The sequence below is a fragment of the Pseudophryne corroboree genome, chromosome 3 (genome assembly GCF_028390025.1).
Source record: "Pseudophryne corroboree isolate aPseCor3 chromosome 3, aPseCor3.hap2, whole genome shotgun sequence".
Lineage (NCBI taxonomy): Eukaryota > Metazoa > Chordata > Amphibia > Anura > Myobatrachidae > Pseudophryne > Pseudophryne corroboree.
Window position 1 is genome coordinate 683,408,496 of NC_086446.1, and position 22,074 is coordinate 683,430,569.

At 48.0% G+C, this 22,074-nt stretch overlaps 1 protein-coding gene across 2 annotated transcripts in view; it reads left to right on the top strand.

Moving 5' to 3' along the window:
* Nucleotides 1-22,074, top strand: part of TAF5 (TATA-box binding protein associated factor 5) — a 61,484-nt gene that overhangs the window by 20,649 nt on the left and 18,761 nt on the right. For both annotated transcript variants that reach the window (XM_063961958.1, XM_063961957.1), the window contains exons 8-9: nucleotides 890-1,054; nucleotides 3,502-3,679. In XM_063961958.1, the coding sequence (XP_063818028.1) occupies nucleotides 890-1,054; nucleotides 3,502-3,679 (343 nt within the window). The remainder of the gene's footprint in view (nucleotides 1-889; nucleotides 1,055-3,501; nucleotides 3,680-22,074) is intronic.

Below are 22,074 nucleotides of genomic sequence, written 5' to 3' on the forward strand. Positions count from 1 at the left end.
ATATTGGTAATTTATCTTGGTGACGGTTTTATACAGGAGATTTGAACTTCAGTCCTCATATACCCCAGCTAGGTCATGTTTTAGAATTTCTGCCTGAAACAGATGGCATATCTGCTGACCAACTAGTAAACTAGATTCTCACGTTTGCATGTAACTCTCCTGCACATAGTTAAAGCAATCCTGAAAACATGATCTGTTAGTGAGGAGTACTTGAGGATTACAGTTGAAAAGCCCAGAACAATGCATCTATTGGTCAGTCTTAGGGGCAGATTTATTAAACCTGGTGAAGTGATAAAGTGGAAGGTGATAACGCACCAGCCAATCAGCTCCTACCTTCCATGTTACAGGCAGGGTTCGGAAAATGACAGGAGCTGACTGGCTGGTGCGTTATCACCTTCCACTTTATCACTTCACCAGGCTTGATAAATCTGTCCCACAGTCTTTTATAGTGTCTGTCACTTGCACAGAACAATGCTTTCAGAATTTTGCCCGCATGAAGCCTTCTGGGTCAATATTTGTCTTAGAAATAGGGCCTAAGGCATTTTCAAATCTACGAAAAGTACACTTTTAAAGTACTTAGTTTGTTTACCAGCAGTAACTTTGGAACAGAATCCCCCCGGGGTACTTGACTTGAAGATATCCAGACTAGTAATGGTAGGGTTAATAAACATGTATGCCTCATTACTGAAATCCTCCTTTACAGCACAGCCATGGCCTTTACATTCAGTGCTTTAGAGAGAGAATGAATTCCGTGAAAAAATTAGTACCAATCTATAGATAAATGACTGAATTCCACCCTAAGTGTTTCATGTATAAAAATCTACCACAGAACATACAAAGCCCATATTTGTGTACTGTTAAATAAACATAAAATTGATGTCTGTCCTAGGAACTACTTGCTGTCCTGCTCAGAAGATGGCACTATCCGCCTGTGGAGCCTTCAAACTTTCACATGCTTAGTGGCATACAAAGGGCACAACTACCCAGTCTGGGACGCACAGTTCTCTCCGTATGGTTATTACTTTGTCTCTGGTGGACACGACAGAGTTGCTCGGTAAAAAAAAAAACCCCATGAAAATATCTGTGTAATCATTCTCCCAGAACATACATCTTCGTCTCATCCAAAGTATTGTTTTTTGTGTGCCTATATAATTTTTTTTTTCCTACTGAGCCTGCCAGCTATAGCTGAAGTCACAGCTGATGGAGACTTTCTAGATAGACCTGGTTCTAGAATTGGGAGCATTGAATCTTCTGCAAGGCCATCAGCCATCTGAGTGACTGAGGTTACTCTGATTGGCCCTCACAGTTCCATAGCTGAGGCCAGGAAGTTAACCCTGGCCTAGCCACTCCCACTAATGCTCTGGAACACTGCCCAATTCTGCCTATTCCCTACTCCCAAATGGCCACAGCATGCCAATCAGGCTGCAGCTTAGGGGGGGGGGGGGGGGGCGCTACATGTGATGTTGCAGTATGGATGGGGTAATAGTTAGCATTACTGCCTCACAGCACTGAGGTCATGGGTTCCATACCCACCATGGCCCTAACTGTGGATTTTGTATATTCTCCCGATGTTTGTGTGGGTTTCCTCCGGGTACACCGGTTTCCACCCACAATCGAAAAATATGCTAACCCTAACTTAAATGTGTGTGCGTGTACATGGACAGACTGGATTGTCCTAGTGGTTCTTTTATTCCCTCAAATTCTGTTTCTTAGATTTGGAAAATGTTTGTTTGAAACAGACACCAGGTACTGCCATTACACCAAAACACATTCCTTTTTCCAAACCATTTATAAAAGGTTCTGTATGAGCTGGTAGAGTATACAAGATATGTATTATCCATAGTGCACAATAGTGTATGCCGGGAATACATTATGCAATTTGTTGGCCCGATACACAAGTTATCTGCAGATTGGGCTGCTGCTTGCATAGTGTGTAGATGCGACCGATCACAATTTACAGCATGTCTGATACATCCGATAATTTGTGAGCTGCATCTGGCAGTGTTTGTTGCCCATGCCCGAGCGACCGGCACTTCCCCTGTTCCTTAACTGAAGGAACAGGTAATGTCTCCTTCCCAGGCGAGGAACCCATTGTATGGGCCATACAGTGAAATATCTGTGTATGGCCACAATATATTATGGGTTTCAGGCTGTCTGATAAAGTGTCTGTAATAGACAACAATGTTATCTGACAGCGTATGCCCAGCATAAGTCTTTGGATCTTCCTTCTGGGAGATTCCAGGAGTAGCTCAAGGGAAAGTCCAGATGTTCCACTTTTGTGTTATGGCCCGCCCTCCGCAGCACCGTTGTGATTTGCCTCAGTGCAGTGGTGGGCTGAGTCTTTGCCAACTCAATGCGAAACGGTTCTTGTGACCACTTCACTAGAAAGAGGAGCAGGATTTGGGATGGTACCATTCTCTGCAGAAATTTGTGAGTCTACCTAACATTCTGGGAGCGTAAGAAATATGTAGAGTAATAACAGATACTATTGGATGTGACAGCAGATATCAACAGGCATAGTCCATGCCACTGGGTTTGGTGTTCTACGTTTAATGTGCTAGTTGCATTCCTTGATATAAATGTGGTAAGCCTTACCATGTCACACATTCTGCCTTTTATACCTTGCGCATCTTTAAGAGAGCAGATATGAAAAGTAAACAAGTATTGTTACAGATTAGTACTTTGTGTAGCATAAGTGTGCTTGCCTTATTTCCTTTTTGTATTTTGAACCTAAAATACAAGTTTGTGGAGCTATAGTTACAAAAACTGATGTAAAGATTTTAGGAGGATGGAACATATTTGATACAAGATTAACTTGTAGGGGAGATTATCCTGCATCCAGCAGTCTTTGGGGCAGATTCAATTAACGGTATTGTTTACTGCATGTTAAGATCTGGGGCGGGATGTGTGGGATGCTGTCCGATCTTTGCCGGTTTGCCTTGTGTGTTCCCCTTTAAAAAAAAAAAAAAAAAAAAAACCCTCCAAGATCATCCTGCGATCTCAGACTCCTTACATCTTGTCACTGGTTTTAACATCTGGAGCTATTCAAAACCATTCATACTCCTCGCACAGAAAACACATGGATAATGTGCGTTATCCCATAGATTCTGCATTAAGTGCTGGAATCTTGGAGTTCCCTTGTGCATTGAGCCCCAGAGGGTGCATTTACTGCAGAACTTTCTGCAAGACTTAGAGGCTGACTTTATCGGCTTTAAGTCACCTGTAGATTGTGGCTGATGGCGCTACAAATATAGATAAAATAGCTACTCAAATTCTGCCAATCAAATTGGAACTTTAATTGTACAACTAATTCTCTGTAAAGTGTGCCCATCAAGTACACACAGTGCAGGCAGCCATTATTTGGGCTGAGCCAATAGTAAATGGCAGTGATGTCATTAGTCCCTGAACAGTCCAATAACTACTATGGAGGCAGCCACTAGGCAAACAAAAAACTTTTGTAGTTTTATACAAGATAGATAATGTCTCCTCAATCTTTTCCAGCTTATGGGCTACGGACCATTATCAGCCTTTACGTATATTTGCTGGCCATCTCGCTGATGTTATAAGTACTCGTTTCCACCCAAACTCTAACTACATAGCCACAGCCTCAACGGACAGAACAGTCAGATTATGGGATGTCCTAAATGGAAACTGCGTGCGGATCTTCACGGGACACAAGGTAAACAGTGTTTTTATCGGCAAATAATGCTTAGCCTTCTACTATCCAAAAGCCTGACCAACGCCTTGATGTACATGCAATTCTAAATAAAGAATAGCCAGCACATTTATTTATATTAATGGTTTCTGCCACTGAACCCCATTCTGTGCTGTCACTTGTATGATGCTGATCCCTTCATTCTTATTACCATCAGTTGGCAATGCTGTGAAAAAATAGGATTTCTCTAACGTCCTAGTGGATGCTGGGGACTCCGTAAGGACCATGGGGAATAGACTGGCTCCGCAGGAGACGTGGGCACTTTAAGAAAGAATTTAGATTCTGGTGTGCTCTGGCTCCTCCCTCTATGTCCCTCCTCCAGACCTCAGTTTAAGACTGTGCCCGGACGAGCTGGGTGCTGTTCAGTGAGCACTCCTGAGCTCGCTGTGAGAAAGTATTTTGTTAGGTTTTTTATTTTCAGGGAGCTCTGCTGGCAACAGACTCCCTGCATCGTGGGACTGAGGGGAGAGAAGCAGCCCATCTCTCTGAAGCTAGGTCCTGCTTCTTAGGCTACTGGACACCATTAGCTCCAGAGGGATTGTACGCAGGATCTCACCCTCGCCGTCCGATCCCAGAGCCGCGCCGCCGACCCCCTCGCAGAGCCGGAAGACAGAAGCCGGGTGAGTATGAGAAGCAAGAAGACTTCAAAATCGGTGGCAGAAGACTCCGTTCTTCACTGAGGTAACGCACTGCAGCTGTGCGCCATTGCTCTCACATACTCCGGTCACTGTAAGGGTGCAGGGCGGGGCGCCCTGGGCAGCATATGGACCTCTTTTGGCAAAAGTACACATATATACAGTTGGGCAGTGTATATATGTATGAGCCCCCGCCAAGAAAATGCATATTTCAGCGGGACAGAAGCCCGTCGTCGAGGGGGTGGGGATTCTCCCTCAGCACTCACCAGCGCCATTTATTCTCCACAGCTCCGCTGAGAAGAAGCTCCCCAGGCTCTCCCCTGCAGATTCACGGTAGAAGAGGGTAAAAAGAGAGGGGGGCACATAAATTAGGCGCAAAAAACACAATATACAGCAGCTACTGGGTTAACATTAAGTTACTGTGTTATTCCTGAGTTATAGCGCTGGGGTGTGTGCTGGCATACTCTCTCTCTCTCTCCAAAGGGCCTTGTGGGGGAACTGTCTTCAAAAAGGGCATTCCCTGTGTGTGTGGTGTGTCGGTACGCTTGTGTCGACATGTCTGACGAGGAAGGCTATGTGGAAGCAGAGCGGGAGCAAATTAATGTGGTGTCTCCGCCGACGGTGCCGACACCTGATTGGATGGATATGTGGAAGGTTTTAAATGATAGTGTGAATTCCTTACATAAAAGGTTAGATAAAGCTGAAGCCTTTGGACAGTCAGGGTCTCCCTACCCATGCCTGATCCTATGTCGCAGAGGCCATCAGGGTCTCAGAAGCGCCCACTAATCCAAATTGTTGACACGGATACCGACATGGATTCTGACTCCAGTGTCTATTACGATGATGCAAAGTTACAGCCAAAATTGGCTAAATCCATCTGTTATATGATTATAGCAATTAAGGATGTGTTGCACATCACAGAAGAAACCCCAGTCCCTGACAGGAGGGTTCATATGTATGGGGAAAAGAAGCCGCAGGTAACTTTTTCCCCCTCACATGAGCTAAATGAGTTATGTGAAAAGGTTTGGGAATCTCCAGATAAAAAAAACTGCAGATTTCCAAAAGGATTCTTATGGCGTATCCTTTCCCTCCAACGGACAGGTTACGCTGGGAATCCTCCCCTAGAGTGGACAAGGCTTTAACACGCTTGTCCAAGAAGGTAGCCCTGCTGTCACAGGATACGGCTACCCTCAAAGACGCTGCGGATAGAAAACAGGAGGGTACCCTGAAGTCCATTTATACACATTCAGGTACATTACTGAGGCCGGCAATCGCGTCGGCCTGGGTGTGTAGTGCTGTAGCAGCATGGACGGATACCTTATCTGAGGAACTTGATACCTTAGACAAGGATACTATATTAATGACCCTGGGGCATATTAAGGACGCTGTCCTATATATGAGAGATGCTCAAAGAGACATTAGTCTGCTGGGTTATAGAATCAATGCTATGTCGATTTCTGCCAGAAGGGTCCTGTGGACTCGGCAATGGACAGGTGATGCCGACTCAAAAAGGCATATGGAGGTTTTACCTTACAAGGGTGAGGAATTGTTTGTGGATGGTCTCTCGGACCTGGTCTCCACAGCTACTGCTGGAAAGTCAAATTTTTTGCCATACATTTCCTCACAGCCTAAGAAAGCACCGTATTATCAAATGTAGTCCTCGAACTCAGAAAAACAAAGTCCGAGGTGCGTCCTTTCTTGCCAGAGGCAGGGGCAGAGGAAAGAAGCTGCATAACACAGCTAGTTCCCAAGAACAAAAGTCCTCCCCGGCCTCTACAAAATCCACCGCATGACGCTGTGGCTCCACAGGTGGAGCTAGGCCCGGTGGGGGCGCGTCTTCGAAATTTCAGCCACAAGTGGGTTCACTCCCAGTTGGATCCCTGGGCAATAGAGATTGTGTCTCAGGGATACAAGCTGGAATTCGAAGAGATGCCCCCTCACCGATACCTCAAATCGGCCCTGCCAGCTTCCCCCCACGAGAGGGAATTAGTGTTAACTGCAATTCACAAATTGTATCTTCAACAGGTGGTGGTCAAGGTTCCCCTCCTTCAACAAGGAAGGGGTTATTATTCGACCATGTTTGTAGTCCCAAAACCGGACCGTTCGGTCAGACCCATATTGAATTTAAAATCCCTGAACATGTACCTGAAAAGGTTCCGGTTCAAGATGGAATCGCTGAGAGCGGTTATCGCAAGCCTGGAAGGGGGGGATTTTATGGTATCTCTGGATATAAAGGATGCATACCTTCATGTCCCCATTTATCCGCCTCATCAGGCGTACCTCAGATTTGTGGTACAGGATTGTCATTACCAATTTCAGACGTTGCCGTTTGGTCTCTCCACGGCACCGAGAATATTTACCAAGGTAATGACGGAAATGATGGTACTCCTGCAGAAGCAAGGGGTCACAATTATCCCATACTTGGACGATCTCCTCATAAAAGCGAGATCAAGAGAGCAGTTGCTGATCAGCGTAGCACTTTCTCTGGAAGTGTTACGGCAACACGGCTGGATCCTAAATATTCCAAAGTCGCAGTTGGTCCCTACGACTCGTCTGCCTTTCCTGGGCATGATCCTAGACACAGACCAGAAGAGGGTTTATCTCCCGATAGAGAGAGCTCAGGAACTCATGACACTGGTCAGGAACCTATTAAAACCAAAACAGGTGTCTGTGCATCACTGCACTCGAGTCCTGGGAAAGATGGTGGCATCATACGAGGCCATTCCCTTTGGCAGGTTCCATGCGGGGACCTTTCAATGGGACTTACTGGACAAGTGGTCCGGATCACATCTTCAGATGCATCGGTTAATCACCCTATCCCCCAGGGCCAGGGTGTCGCTCCTGTGGTGGCTGCAGAGTGCTCACCTTCTCGAGGGCCGCAGGTTCGGCATTCAGGACTGGGTCCTGGTGACCACAGAACAAGCCTCCGAGGTTGGGGCGCAGTCACACAGGGAAGAGACTTGCCTTCACATCAACATCCTGGAACTAAGGGCCATATACAACGCCCTACGTCAAGCGGAGACCCTGCTTCGCGACCAACCGGTTCTGATTCAATCAGACAACATCACCGCAGTGGCTCATGTAAACCGACAAGGCGGCACAAGGAGCAGGGTGGCGATGGCGGAAGCCACCAGAATTCTTCGCTGGGCGGAAAATCACGTAAGCGCACTGTCAGCAGTGTTCATCCCGGGAGTGGACAACTGGGAAGCAGAATTCCTCAGCAGACACGACCTCCACCCGGGAGAGTGGGGACTTCATCAGGAAGTCTTCGCACAGATTACAACGCGGTGGGAACTGCCACAGGTGGACATGATGGCATCCCGCCTCAACAAAATGCTACAGAGGTATTGCGCCAGGTCAAGAGACCCTCAGGCGGTAGCTGTGGACGCCCTGGTGACACCGTGGGTGTTCCAGTCGGTCTATGTGTTTCCTCCTCTTCCTCTCATTCCCAAGGTGCTGAGGATAATAAGAAAAAGAGGAGTGCGAACAATCCTCATTGTTCCAGATTGGCCACGTAGGACTTGGTATCCAGATCTGCAAGAAATGCTCACAGAGGACCCGTGGCCTCTTCCTCTAAGACAGGACCTGTTGCAGCAGGGGCCCTGTCTGTTACAAGACTTACCGCGGCTGCGTTTGACGGCATGGCGGTTGAACGCCGGATCCTAGCGGAGAAAGGCATTCCGGATGAGGTCATTCCTACGCTGATAAAGGCTAGGAAGGACGTGACAGCTCAACATTATCACCGTATATGGAGAAAATGTTTCCTGCTGTGAGGCCAGAAATGCTCCTACGGAGGAATTCCAGCTGGGCCGTTTCCTCCACTTCCTACAGTCCGGAGTGAATTTGGGCCTAAAATTGGGTTCCATTAAGGTCCAGATTTCGGCCCTATCCATTTTCTTTCAAAAAGAGCTGGCTTCTCTACCTGAAGTTCAGACGTTTGTAAAGGGAGTGCTGCATATTCAGCCCCCTTTTGTGCCTCCAGTGGCACCTTGGGATCTTAACGTGGTGTTGAGTTTCCTGAAATCCCACTGGTTTGAACCACTCAAAACGGTGGAATTGAAATATCTCACGTGGAAGGTGGTCATGCTGCTAGCCTTGGCTTCGGCTAGGCGTGTGTCAGAATTGGCGGATTTGTCACATAAAAGCCCCTATCTGGTTTTCCATGCGGATAGAGCAGAATTGCGGACACGTCCACAATTCTTGCCGAAAGTGGTTTCATCCTTTCATATAAACCAACCTATTGTGGTGCCTGTGGCTACTACTGACTTGGAGGATTCAGAGTTGCTTGATGTGGTCAGGGCTTTGAAGGTTTATGTAGCCAGAATGGCTAGGATCAGGAAAACAGAGTCGCTGTTTATCCTGTATGTTTCCAACAAGCTCGGTGCTCCTGCTTCAAAGCAAACTATTGCTCGCTGGATCTGTAACACGATTCAGCAGGCTCATTCTGCGGCTGGATTGCCGCTGCCAAAATCAGTTAAGGCCCATTCCACTAGGAAGGTGGGCTCTTCTTGGGCGGCTGCCCGAGGGATCTCGGCATTACAGCTTTGCCGAGCGGCTACTTGGTCAGGTTCAAACACTTTTGCAAAGTTCTACAAGTTTGATACCCTGGCCGAGGAGGACCTTGTGTTTGCTCAATCGGTGCTGCAGAGTCATCTGCACTCTCCCGCCCGTTTGGGAGCTTTGGTATAATCCCCATGGTCCTTACGGAGTCCCCAGCATCCACTAGGACGTTAGAGAAAATAAGATTTTACTTACCGGTAAATCTATTTCTCGTAGTCCGTAGTGTATTCTGGGCGCCCGTCCCAAGTGCGGACTTCTTCTGCAATGCTTGTATATAGTTATTGCTTAAATAAGGGTTATGTTATGGTTGCATCAGGGTTGACCTGTTACTCTGTTGTTGTTCATACTGTTGACTGGGTATGTTTATCTCAAGTTATACGGTGTGATTGGTGTGGCTGGTATGAATCTTGCCCTGGATTACCAAAATCCTTTCCTTGTACTGTCAGCTCTTCCGGGCACAGTTTCTCTAACTGAGGTCTGGAGGAGGGACATAGAGGGAGGAGCCAGAGCACACCAGAATCTATATTCTTTCTTAGTGCCCATGTCTCCTGCGGAGCCCGTCTATTCCCCATGGTCCTTACGGAGTCCCCAGCATCCACTACGGACTACGAGAAATAGATTTACCGGTAAGTAAAATCTTATTTTTAATTAACTACCGGTAAATCCTTTCTCTAACGTCCTAGTGGATGCTGGGAACTCCGTAAGGACCATGGGGAATAGCGGGCTCCGAAGGAGGCTGGGCACTCTAGAAAGATCTTAGACTACCTGGTGTGCACTGGCTCCTCCCACTATGACCCTCCTCCAAGCCTCAGTTAGATTTCGTGCCTGGCCGAGGTTGGATGCACACTAGGGGCTCTCCTGAGCTCTTAGAAAGTTATAGTCTTAGAATTTGTTTTTTCAGTGAGACCTGCTGGCAACAGGCTCACTGCAGCGAGGGACTAAGGGGAGAAGAAGCGAACTCACCTGCTTGCAGCCGGATTGGGCTTCTTAGGCTACTGGACACCATTCGCTCCAGAGGGATCGACCGCAGGCCCAGCCTTGATGTTCGGTCCCGGAGCCGCGCCGCCGTCCCCCTTACAGAGCCAGAAGCAGGAAGATGGTCCGGAAAATCGGCGGCATGAAGACATCCTGTCTTCACCAAGGTAGCGCACAGCACTGCAGCTGTGCGCCATTGCTCCTCATACACACTTCACACTCCGGTCACTGAGGGTGCAGGGCGCTGGGGGGGGGGCGCCCTGAGGCAGCAATAAAAACACCTTGGCTGGCTAAAATACCTCAATATATAGCCCCTGGGGCTATATATGAGGTAAATACCCCTGCCAGAATCCCAAAAAAAGCGGGAGAATAGGCCGCGAAAAAGGGGCGGAGCCTATCTCCTCAGCACACTGGCGCCATTTTTCCCTCACAGCTCGGCTGGAAGGAAGCTCCCTGGCTCTTCCCTGCATTTCTACAGTACAGTAAGAGGGAAAAGAGAGGGGGGGCACTAAATTGGCACTGTATACAGTATAAGCAGCTATTAGGGACATAACTCAGTTAGTCCCTGTGTGTGTGTATGTATATGTGTGTGTATATGTGTATATATATATATATATATATATATATATATATATATATATATATATATATATATATATATATATATATATATATATATATATATATATATATATATATATATATATATAGCGCTCTGGTGTGTGCTGGCATACTCTTACTCTGTCCCCCCAAAGGGCTTTTGTGGGTCCTGTCCTCTATTTGAGCATTCCCTGTGTGTGTGGAGTGTGTCGGTACGGCTGTGTCGACATGTTTGAGGAGGATAATGATGTGGAGGGGGAGCAGATGCCTTTAGCAGAGATGTCACCCCCTGCGGGGCAGACACCTGAGTGGATGGTATTATGGCAAGAAATGAGTGCACGTATAGACTCCTTACATAAAAAATTTGACGACATGCCGACTGTGGGACAGCCGAGTCTTCAGCTCGTGCCTGTCCAAGGGTCTCAAAAGTCATCAGGGGCTCTAAAACGCCCGTTATCTCAGGTGGCACAAGTAGATGTCGACACGGATACTGACGCCAGTGTCGACGACGATGAGTCAAATTTAATGCCCGTTAAGGCCATTCGCTGCATGATTGAGGCAATGAAAGAGGTGTTAAATATTTCTGATTTACATCCAGGTACCACAAAAAAGGGTATTATGTTTGGGGAGAAAAAACTACCTGTAGTTTTTCCCCCGTCAGATGAATTAAATGAAGTGTGTGAAGAAGCGTGGGCTTCCCCTGATAAGAAATTGGTGATTCCTAAGAAATTACTAATGGCGTTCCCTTTCCCGCCAGAGGATAGGTTACGTTGGGAAACACCCCCGAGGGTGGATAAAGCGCTCACACGTTTGTCAAAAAAGGTGGCACTACCGTCCCAGGATACGGCCGCCCTTAAGGAACCTGCTGATAGAAGGCAGGAGGCGATCCTGAAGTCTGTATATACACACTCAGGCATTATACTCAGACCAGCAATTGCGTCAGCTTGGATGTGCAGTGCTGCCGCTGCATGGTCAGATAACCTGTCAGAAAATATTGACACACTAGACAGAGACACGATCCTGTTAACAATTGACCATATCAAAGACTCAGTCTTATACATGAGAGATGCACAGAGGGAAATCTGCCGGCTGGCATCTAAAGTAAGTGCACTATCTATCTCTGCTAGGAGATGCTTATGGACTCGCCAGTGGACTGGAGATGCAGATTCCAAAAGGCACATGGAAGTTTTGCCTTATAAAGGGGAGGAATTATTTGGGGATGGTCTCTCCGACCTAGTTTCCACAGCAACGTCTGGGAAGTCAGCATTTTTACCCCATGTCCCCTCACAGCCTAAGAAGGCGCCATTTTATCAGGTTCAGTCCTTTCGATCCCAGAAAAACAAGCGGGGAAAAGGAGGGTCTTTTCTGTCAAGAGGCAGGGCAGGGGAAAAAGGCTGCAGCAAACAGCAGGTTCCCAGGAACAAAAGTCCTCCCCCGCTTCCTCTTCCAAGTCCGCCGCATGACGGTGGGGCTTCACAAGCGGAGCCAGGTACGGTGGGGGCCCGCCTCAGGAATTTCAGCGATCAGTGGGTTCGCTCACAGGTGGATCCCTGGATCCTTCAAATAGTATCTCAGGGATACAGGCTGGAATTCGAGGCGATTCCACCCCGCCGTTTCCTAAAATCCGCCTTGCCGATTGCTCCCTCAGACAGGGAGGCAGTGCTAGCGGCAATTCACAAGCTGTATTCCCAGCAGGTGATAATCAAGGTACCCCTACTTCAACAAGGCCGGGGTTACTATTCCACACTATTTGTGGTACCGAAACCGGACGGTTCGGTGAGACCCATTTTAAATTTGAAGTCCTTGAACACATACATAAAAAAATTCAAGTTCAAGATGGAATCGCTCAGGGCGGTTATTGCAAGCCTGGACGAGGGGGATTACATGGTATCCCTGGACATCAAGGATGCTTACCTACATGTCCCCATTTACAATTCTCACCAGGAGTACCTCAGATTTGTGGTACAGGATTGCCATTACCAATTCCAGACGCTGCCGTTTGGACTCTCCACGGCACCGAGGGTATTTACCAAGGTTATGGCGGAAATGATGATACTCCTTCGAAAAAAGGGAGTTTTAATTATCCCATACTTGGACGATCTCCTAATAAAGGCACGATCCAAGGAACAGTTGTTAGTGCTACTCCCACTATCTCAGGAAGTGCTGAGCCAGCACGGTTGGATTCTGAATATCCCAAAGTCACAGCTGGTCCCCACGACACGTCTAATGTTTCTGGGAATGATTCTGGACACGGTCCAGAAAAAAGTGTTTCTCCCGGAGGAGAAAGCCAGGGAGTTGTCTTCTCTAGTCAGAGACCTCCTAAAACCAAAACAGGTATCGGTGCATCACTGCACGCGGGTCCTGGGAAAGATGGTAGCTTCTTACGAAGCAATTCCATTCGGCAGGTTCCATGCCAGAATCTTTCAGTGGGACCTGTTGGACAAGTGGTCCGGATCGCATCTTCAGATGCATCGTTTAATAACCCTGTCTCCACGAACCAGGGTGTCTCCAGTGCTCATCTTCTGGAGGGCCGCAGATTCGGCATACAGGACTGGGTCCTGGTGACCACGGATGCCAGCCTACGAGGCTGGGGGGCAGTCACAAAGGGAAGAAATTTCCAAGGACTATGGTCAAGTCAGGAGACTTCCCTTCACATAAATATTCTGGAACTAAGGGCCATTTACAATGCCCTAAGTCAAGCAAAATCCCTGCTCCTACACCAGCCGGTGCTGATCCAGTCAGACAACATCACGGCAGTCGCCCATGTGAATCGACAGGGCGGCACAAGAAGCAGGACGGCGATGGCAGAAGCCACAAAAATTCTCCGATGGGTGGAGAATCATGTACTAGCACTGTCAGCAGTGTTCATCCCGGGAGTGGACAACTGGGAAGCAGACTTTCTCAGCAGGCACGACCTCCACCCGGGAGAGTGGGGACTTCATCCAGAAGTCTTCCAAATGATTGTAAATCAATGGGGTCGTCCACAGGTGGACATGATGGCGTCCCGCATAAACAAAAAACTAGAGAAGTATTGCGCCAGGTCAAGAGACCCTCAGGCGATAGCGGTGGACGCCCTAGTGACACCGTGGGTGTACCGGTCAGTATATGTGTTCCCTCCTCTACCTCTCATACCAAAGGTACTGAGAATAATAAGAAAGCGAGGAGTAAACACAATTCTCGTGGTTCCGGATTGGCCAAGAAGAGCGTGGTACCCGGAACTTCAAGAGATGATCTCAGAGGACCCTTGGTCCCTGCCGCTCAGACAGGACCTGCTACAGCAGGGCCCCTGTCTGTTCCAAGACTTACCGCGGCTGCGTTTGACGGCATGGCGGTTGAACGCCGGATCCTGAAGGAAAAGGGCATTCCGGAGGAAGTCATTCCTACGCTTATTAAAGCCAGGAAAGATGTTACGGCAAAACATTATCACCGCATATGGCGGAAATATGTTGCATGGTGCGAGGCCAAAAAGGCCCCAACAGAGGAATTTCAACTGGGTCGATTTCTGCATTTCCTGCAAGCAGGAGTGAATATGGGCCTAAAACTAGGCTCCATTAAAGTACAGATCTCGGCTCTGTCGATTTTCTTTCAAAAGGAACTAGCTTCAGTACCTGAAGTTCAGACATTTGTGAAAGGAGTGCTGCATATTCAGCCCCCATTTGTGCCTCCTGTGGCACCTTGGGATCTCAACGTGATGTTGAATTTCTTGAAATCACATTAGTTTGAGCCACTAAAAACCGTGGATCTGAAATATCTCACGTGGAAAGTGGTCATGTTATTGGCCCTGGCATCAGCCAGGCGAGTGTCAGAATTGGCGGCTTTATCACCTTATCTGATTTTTCATATGGATAGGGCAGAATTGAGGACTCGTCCCCAGTTTCTCCCTAAGGTGGTGTCAGCGTTTCACCTGAACCAACCTATTGTGGTGCCTGCGGCTACTAAGGATTTGGAGGACTCCAAGTTGCTAGACGTTGTCAGGGCCCTGAAAATATATGTTTCCAGGACGGCTGGAGTCAGAAAATCTGACTCGCTGTTTATCCTATATGCACCCAGCAAGCTGGGTGCTCCTGCTTCTAAGCAGACTATTGCTCGTTGGATTTGTAGTACAATTCAGCTTGCACATACTGTGGCAGGCCTGCCACAGCCTAAATCTGTCAATGCCCATTCCACAAGGAAGGTGGGCTCATCTTGGGCGGCTGCCTGAGGGGTCTCGGCTTTACAACTTTGCCGAGCAGCTACTTGGTCAGGGGCAAACACGTTTGCAAAATTCTATAAATTTGATACCCTGGCTGAGGAGGACCTGGAGTTCTCTCATTCGGTGCTGCAGAGTCATCCGCACTCTCCCGCCCGTTTGGGAGCTTTGGTATAATCCCCATGGTCCTTACGGAGTTCCCAGCATCCACTAGGACGTTAGAGAAAATAAGAATTTACTCACCGGTAATTCTGTTTCTCGTAGTCCGTAGTGGATGCTGGGCGCCCATCCCAAGTGCGGTCTATCTGCAATACTTGTACATAGTTATTGTTAACTAAATCGGGTTATTGTTGAGCCATCTGTTGAGAGGCTCTATCGTTTCATACTGTTAACTGTGTTTCATATCACGAGTTGTTCGGTGTGATTGGTGTGGCTGGTATGAGTCTTACCCGGGATTCAAAATCCTTCCTTATTGTGTACGCTCGTCCGGGCACAGTACCTAACTGAGGCTTGGAGGAGGGTCATAGTGGGAGGAGCCAGTGCACACCAGGTAGTCTAAGATCTTTCTAGAGTGCCCAGCCTCCTTCGGAGCCCGCTATTCCCCATGGTCCTTACGGAGTTCCCAGCATCCACTACGGACTACGAGAAACAGAATTACCGGTGAGTAAATTCTTATTTTTCTCGTAGTCCGTAGAGGATACTTGGGAATCCATTTAGTACGATGGGATATAGACGGGTCCACTAGGAGCCTTGGGCACTTTAAGAATTTGATAGTGTGGGCTGGCTCCTCCCTCTATGCCCCTCATAGGAAACTGTGCCCGTGGAGACAGACATACTTTGAGAGAAGGATAGATAAGGAAAGTGGTGAGATTATGAACCAGCACACACAGAACAAGAGGAAAGCCATGCTAACCAAACTTGAACATGAACAGCAATATCTGAACAAACCAGAATACTTAACCAAGTAACAGTGCAGGAAGAACGAAGCACCGGGAAGGCGCCAAGTATCCTCTATGGACTACGAGAACAGGATTTACCGGTAGGTAATTAAAATCCTATTTCTCTTGCGTCCTAGAGGATGTTGGGGTCCATATTCGTACCATGGGGTATAGACTGGTCCACCAGAAACCATTGGCACTTTAAAAGTTTAACAGTGTGGGCAGGCCCCTCCTACCAGACTCCGTTTAGAAAATGTGCCTGGAGGAGCCGGTCACAGCTAGGGGAGCTCTACAGAGCTTTCTTAGTAAAAGTTTATTTTAGAGTTTTTTATTTTACAGGGAGGCTGCTGGCAACAGCCTCCCTGCATCGTGGGACTGGGGGGGAGCAGTGTCCACCCTGCGGGGTCTGAGCCGCTGTCTCCGCTGACTGGACACTGAGCTCCAGAGGGGATAGATCGCTCCCCGCCGCAGGGGATTGCTCACCCCAGCAGCATGCAGCCAACCCCTTGCAGAAGGACTCAGCGGTGCTTAGGTACGGTGCTGTGAGGGGCGCCCTGTGCCGGCGCCTTAACCCTACACTGACCAGAAAGCCTGTCGGGGTCTGCGGATCTCAGCAAGCACAAATTCCTCAGGGCAGTATAATCTTGGAAGAGCGGGAAGACAGCGTCATTATAGGGGCGGAGCTTCTCAGAGCAGATCCACAGCGTTAAGCGCCTTTTTCCTGCTTGCAGACGCTGCCAGTGGAAGAGCAGTCCCTCTAGATCAACTCCAGTTTTCTGCACGGTGCCAGGGGGTTGTAGAAGGGAGGGGAGGCTGTGTAAAGACTGTCACCTTTTATTGGGGACAGTGCTTGTTAAGGGTCTCCCTATAGATATATAGCGCTGTGTGTGGGTTGGCTCCAATCTCTGTGTCTCTCTGCCATTCTTGGGGAAGGGGGGGGGGACTCTTGTCTGCCCTGTACCCTGTGTGTATGTGGGGTGTACAAGCAAACATGTTCAGAGACTCTGTCTCATATGCTGCAGAGGATTTATCTTCTCAGGAAGATCCCATCCCATGTAATCAGGATTGCACTGTTGTAGCGCAGATCCCAGCTAGAGAACCGGAGTGGTTAGCCTCTCTTAGGGGGGCTATTTCTCAGATTTCTGAAAAGGTTGCAAGGAGCATGCAACTTGGGTATTGCAATACTCTATGGCAGTATGGTCTGATACTGCTCCTTCAGGGCCCCCTGCGGTACATTCTCACAAACGTGCTCTTGCCCAAATTATGCAGGATGACACAGATACCGATTCTGACACAGCAGACTGTGATGGGGATGTGTCGAGGGGGACGGCATCACTTGCTAAGGGGGTGCAGTTGATGATTGAGGCCATGCATGATGTGTTACGTATTTCTCTGGCTGGGTCCACAGGATTATCCACAGGATAACATTGGGATATGCTGGAGCGACAGCGGAAATGGCACCATCACGGTCACGAGCTTTCTGGCCTCCCAGGATGCATCGGGGCTTCACCATATCCCACCCACTGACTCGGTCAAATCAGTTTTGTTTAGTGCGGCAGTAGCCGGACCATGGTCACAGGGCTGCTGTGAATAAAGCAGCCTGAAGCTTTTATTATGTTATTTTTATAGTCTTACTATGTTTTTTGAGCGACTTTTCCTAACAGCGTCTTAAACGCATACGGTAAAGAGTCGCTCCAACAACTCCCCACCGGGTCGCAACAATGCTTACCTTCGCGGTTCTAGCAGGTCCAGCAGACGTAACCAGGCTGTGGCCGGAGCATGGGGGGAAGGTAAGTCTATGGATTTCCTCTTACTAGGGGTGTCAGAACACAGCTACTCTGTATTGGTGGAGACTACGAACAGTGTGTTGATGCGCCGAACACCTTGAGTGCGACAACTGGGTTGAGGGCGCGATCCTTAAAGTTTGTCAACGGGGGTAATCAGACGCTCTCCTGGCAGTCCCTCCTCCAAGTTCATGACCAGTTCCCGCGCGTCTCCTGTCCATGAACTGAATGACCTCACTTCCGTCTCAGACGCTACCACGAGGGTACTCGGTCGCAGCTTAGACGCTGCGGTTGTGTACACTAGAGATCCGCCTAGACAGAGTCGCAGGCCTTAGTGTCTGCATACACGTGTAAGTCACTGAGCGTCCGTGTCTTGCATCAGTTATCCAAACGGCAGTGTACACCAGTAGCGTCTGAATCCACTCGGCGTCTTGCGAGTTTATTTGTTTGGATATGGAAGTGTGGTGAGTCTCCCTGTATCCCGCTCTACGGAGGAAGGGTCTACAGTACTAAAAATTCTCTCTACTTGTTAGTATGAATTGTTAATTTTAGTACATATTGCATATGAGATCTGTATATTACTGTGGTTTCTACATGTTATGTTGAAAAAAAACAGTTAAAAACAGAAGTACAATTTTCCTACTTAATTGTAAGTTGTTATGGGGGTTGTATTCTCATATGACAATGTTTAATGCCTTAACATGTGACTGACTGCTAGTATGTGTGCTGAGTTTTCTATGTCGTCTGTCCTGTTCTGACCTTCAAATCAGGTGCACGGTTGTGGTCAGATTGATCTCACTTCTATATATCCATATATAGGTGATTTTCAGACACATTGTGTAGTCATTAACAGATTTTCTTCTTCGTCCTAGAGGATGCTGGGGACTCCAAAAGGACCATGGGGTATAGACTGGATCCGCAGGAGACATGGGCACACTAAGACTTTGAAAGGGTGTGAACTGGCTCCTCCCTCTATGCCCCTCCTCCAGACCTCAGTTAGATTCTGTGTCCAGAGGAGACTGGTCACACTCTAGGGGAGCTCTACTGAGTTTCTCTAAAAAGACTTTTGTTAGCTTTATTATTTTCAGGGAGCACTGCTGGCAACAGGCTCCCTGCTTCGTGGGACTGAGGGGGGAGAAGGAGACCTACTTCTGTGAGACTGATAGGCTCTGCTTCTTAGGCTACTGGACACCATTAGCTCCAGAGGGTCCGATCACTTGGGTCGCCTAGCTGCTCGCTCCCGGAGCCGCGCCGCCGTCCCCCTCACAGAGCCAGAAGATCGAAGACAGGTGAGTAACAATGTAAAATTGGTTAAAAAAACCCTAAAAAAAAATTGCGTGGGGTCCCCCCTCCTAAGCATAACCAGCCTCGGGCTCTTTGAGCCGGTCCTGGTTGTAAAAATACGGGGGGGAAATTGACAGGGGATCCCCCGTATTTTTAGAACCAGCACCGGGCTCTACGTCCGGTCCTGGTGCAAAAAATACGGGGGACAAAAGATGTAGGGGTCTCCCGTATTTTTAACACCAGCACCGGGCTCCACTAGCTGGAGAGAGAATGCCACAGCCGGGGGACACTTTTATATCGGTCCCTGCGGCCGTGGCATTAAATCCCCAACTAGTCATCCCTGGCCGGGGTACCCTGGAGGAGTGGGGACCCCTTAAATCAAGGGGTCCCCCCCCTCCAGCCACCCAAGGGCCAGGGATGACGCCCGAGGCTGCCCCCCCCCCCCCCCCCCCCCCCCCCCCCATCCATGGGCTGCGGATGGGGGGCTGATAGCCTTGTGACAAATAAAAGAATACTGTTTTTTGCAGCAGAACTACAAGTCCCAGCAAGCCTCCCCCGCAAGCTCGCCCGCTGGTACCTGTAGTTCTTCTGCAAAAAAGATACCCAAATAAAAACAGGACACGCACACCGTGATAGTAAAACTTTATTACATACATGCCGACACACACATACTTACCTATGTTCACACGCCGACTCTGTCCACGTCTTCAAGATGAATCCATGGGGTACCTGAAAATAAAATTATACTCTCTTAAATCCAGTGTAGCTGTCCTGTCCTGACCGCGAGTAACCGCACCGCTGACCTCAAAGTTCCCGCCATTGAAGATAATGGAGCGACTGTGCGATGTGCTGTCTGACAGCTCAGACGCGCATAGCCAATCAGGAGAGTGCCACGACGTGGCGCTCCCTGATTGGCTGGAGGGACCCTCTGTGACAGGAGTCACGGGGGGTCTCGGCATTCGGGGAAAGGGGTCCCATGTGTAAACATGGGACCCCTTTCAGTGCGTGGTTCGGGTATGCGGTTTGTTTTTTGCCAAGTACGTGGATTACAAAAAAGAACAGGACAGCTACACTGGATTTAGGGGAGTATAATTTTATTTTCAGGTACCCCATGGATTCATCTTGGAGACGTGGACAAAGTCGGTGTGTGAACATAGGTAAGTATGTGTGTGTCGGCATGTATGTAATAAAGTTTTACTATCACGGTGTGCGTGTCCTGTTTTTATTTGGGTATTTTTTTTGCAGAACTACTACAGGTACCAGCGGGCCCGTTTTACCCCCGCATGCTGGTACTTGTGGTTCTCCAAGTACCAGCTTGAGGGGAGGCTTGCTGGGACTTGTAGTTCTGCTGCAAAAAACAATATTCTTTTATTTGTCACAAGGCTATCAGCCCCCCATCCGCAGCCCATGGATGGGGGGGGACACAGCCTCGGGCTTCACCCCTGGCCCTTGGGTGGCTGGAGGGGGGGGGCCTTGATTTAAGGGGTCCCCACTCCTCCAGGGTACCCCTGCCAGGGGTGACTAGTTGGGGATTTAATGCCACGGCCGCAGGGACCGATATAAAAGTGTCCCCCGGCTGTGGCATTATCTCTCCAGCTAGTGGAGCCCGGCGCTGGTGTTAAAAATACGGGGGACCCCTACGTCTTTTGTCCCCCGTATTTATTGCACCAGGACCAGACGCAGAGCCTGGTGCTGGTTCTAAAAATACGGGGGATCCCCTGTCAATTTTCTCCCCGTATTTTTACAACCAGGACAAGCTCAAAGAGCCTGAGGCTGGTTATGCTTAGGAGGGGGGACCCCACGCATTTTTTTTTCAGGATTTTAACCCCTTCCCACTGAAAACCATGCTCTCTCTATTAGTCAGTTAGAAAAAATAAATAAAAATCTTTTAAAAAATATATAAATAATACGTGTCTCCCCTAATAGACAAACCAAGTACATAATCCCTTCTAATATAAATAGATTTGCTATTAGCAATAAAAAAACACAAAAAAAAAACACGTTTTTAAAAAATGTTATTAGATTCCGCCAGCAAAGTGAGGCGGAATGAAATTGACGAAATTACTGTCGAAAAGCACTGTTGTCGAATCGACATTTTTCAATTGAATATACTTTTGTCGAAAATCCGCATTTTTACCACTGCAGACATGTCGAATTTTAAAAATGTCGAATTACAAAAAGTCGAATCTGAAACGTCTAATTTTTTTTGTCAAAGTACTGTATTGCATTGTCGAATCCAATTCGACATGATTTTTTTGTCAAATGCCCCGTTTTTCGACTTTTGCGGCAATTCAACCGCAATTGCATATACCCCAATCTGGCTATTTTAAGGTGCATAGGCATTATTTGTGACCCCCGCCAGTATAATCTCAGCGGGACCAAAGCGCGCCTTGTAGGGGCAAAAGTGACGAGAATTTATCAAGCACTCCTACATCCCTAACATGCTTATCTTGTAAGACAGGGTTAATTGGTATGGACCAGTTGGTCACTTATGAGGGGTTGTGTGCGAACTGTTTTGCTTTTCATCAAAGTAAAAAACAGGATTTGTTTCAACAACCAAAAAGGCACCAAGGAATATGTTCGCAAAGATATTCCTCTTCAATAGCGGACAGGTTAACTCCGGTAGCACCACCCCAAGGGTTAGGTTACACTATTAACCCATACATGCAGCTCCCTTCCTACGGCTTGGTTCCAGTAGCCTCTACAAGTAACCAAGGGGCAGGTAAGACTAAGACAGATGCGTCTGTGGCAGACTACACAAGATGATACAACAGATGATGCAGTATATTCAAATACTCCGTATGATGATCAGTCGTAGAGTTTTAGTTAAGAGGATGTAGTTGAACTTATTGACGCGGTGAAGGCTGTTCTCTCTTTGGAAGAGCCAGCCAAGACAGTGTTAAAATCTAAAGCACCTGTGTTTAAGCTAACTAACAAAGTCAGTTAAAACAGAATTCCTAGCGTCAGATGAGCTGACGGAAATGATGGATGAGTCTTGGGCGACGCCCAGTAAAAAGTATAAGATTCCGATAAGATGGCATTCTTATTATCCATTTCCAGCTGTGGATTGTTCAAAAAGAGAAGTTCCTCCAAAGTAGATGCACATGTACTGCGACTTGTGCATAAATCTGCTTTACCACTGTCATCTACCTCACTAAATGATGTCAGACAGAAGGGTAGATAGCTTCTTGAAAAAATGTATTTTCTCTTGTAGGAGCAGTGGTAAGACCTGCAATGGCTTCGGCCTAGGTAGCAAAGGCAATGGGCGAATGGATAGAGGAACTAGAGAATGGCCTCTCTTCTAATAGGGAGCAAGAGTATCATTTAAGCCGTTTAAGACAATCTGCCCAATACTTGGAAGAAGCAGCAATTGATATGGGTACAGTTGATTCTA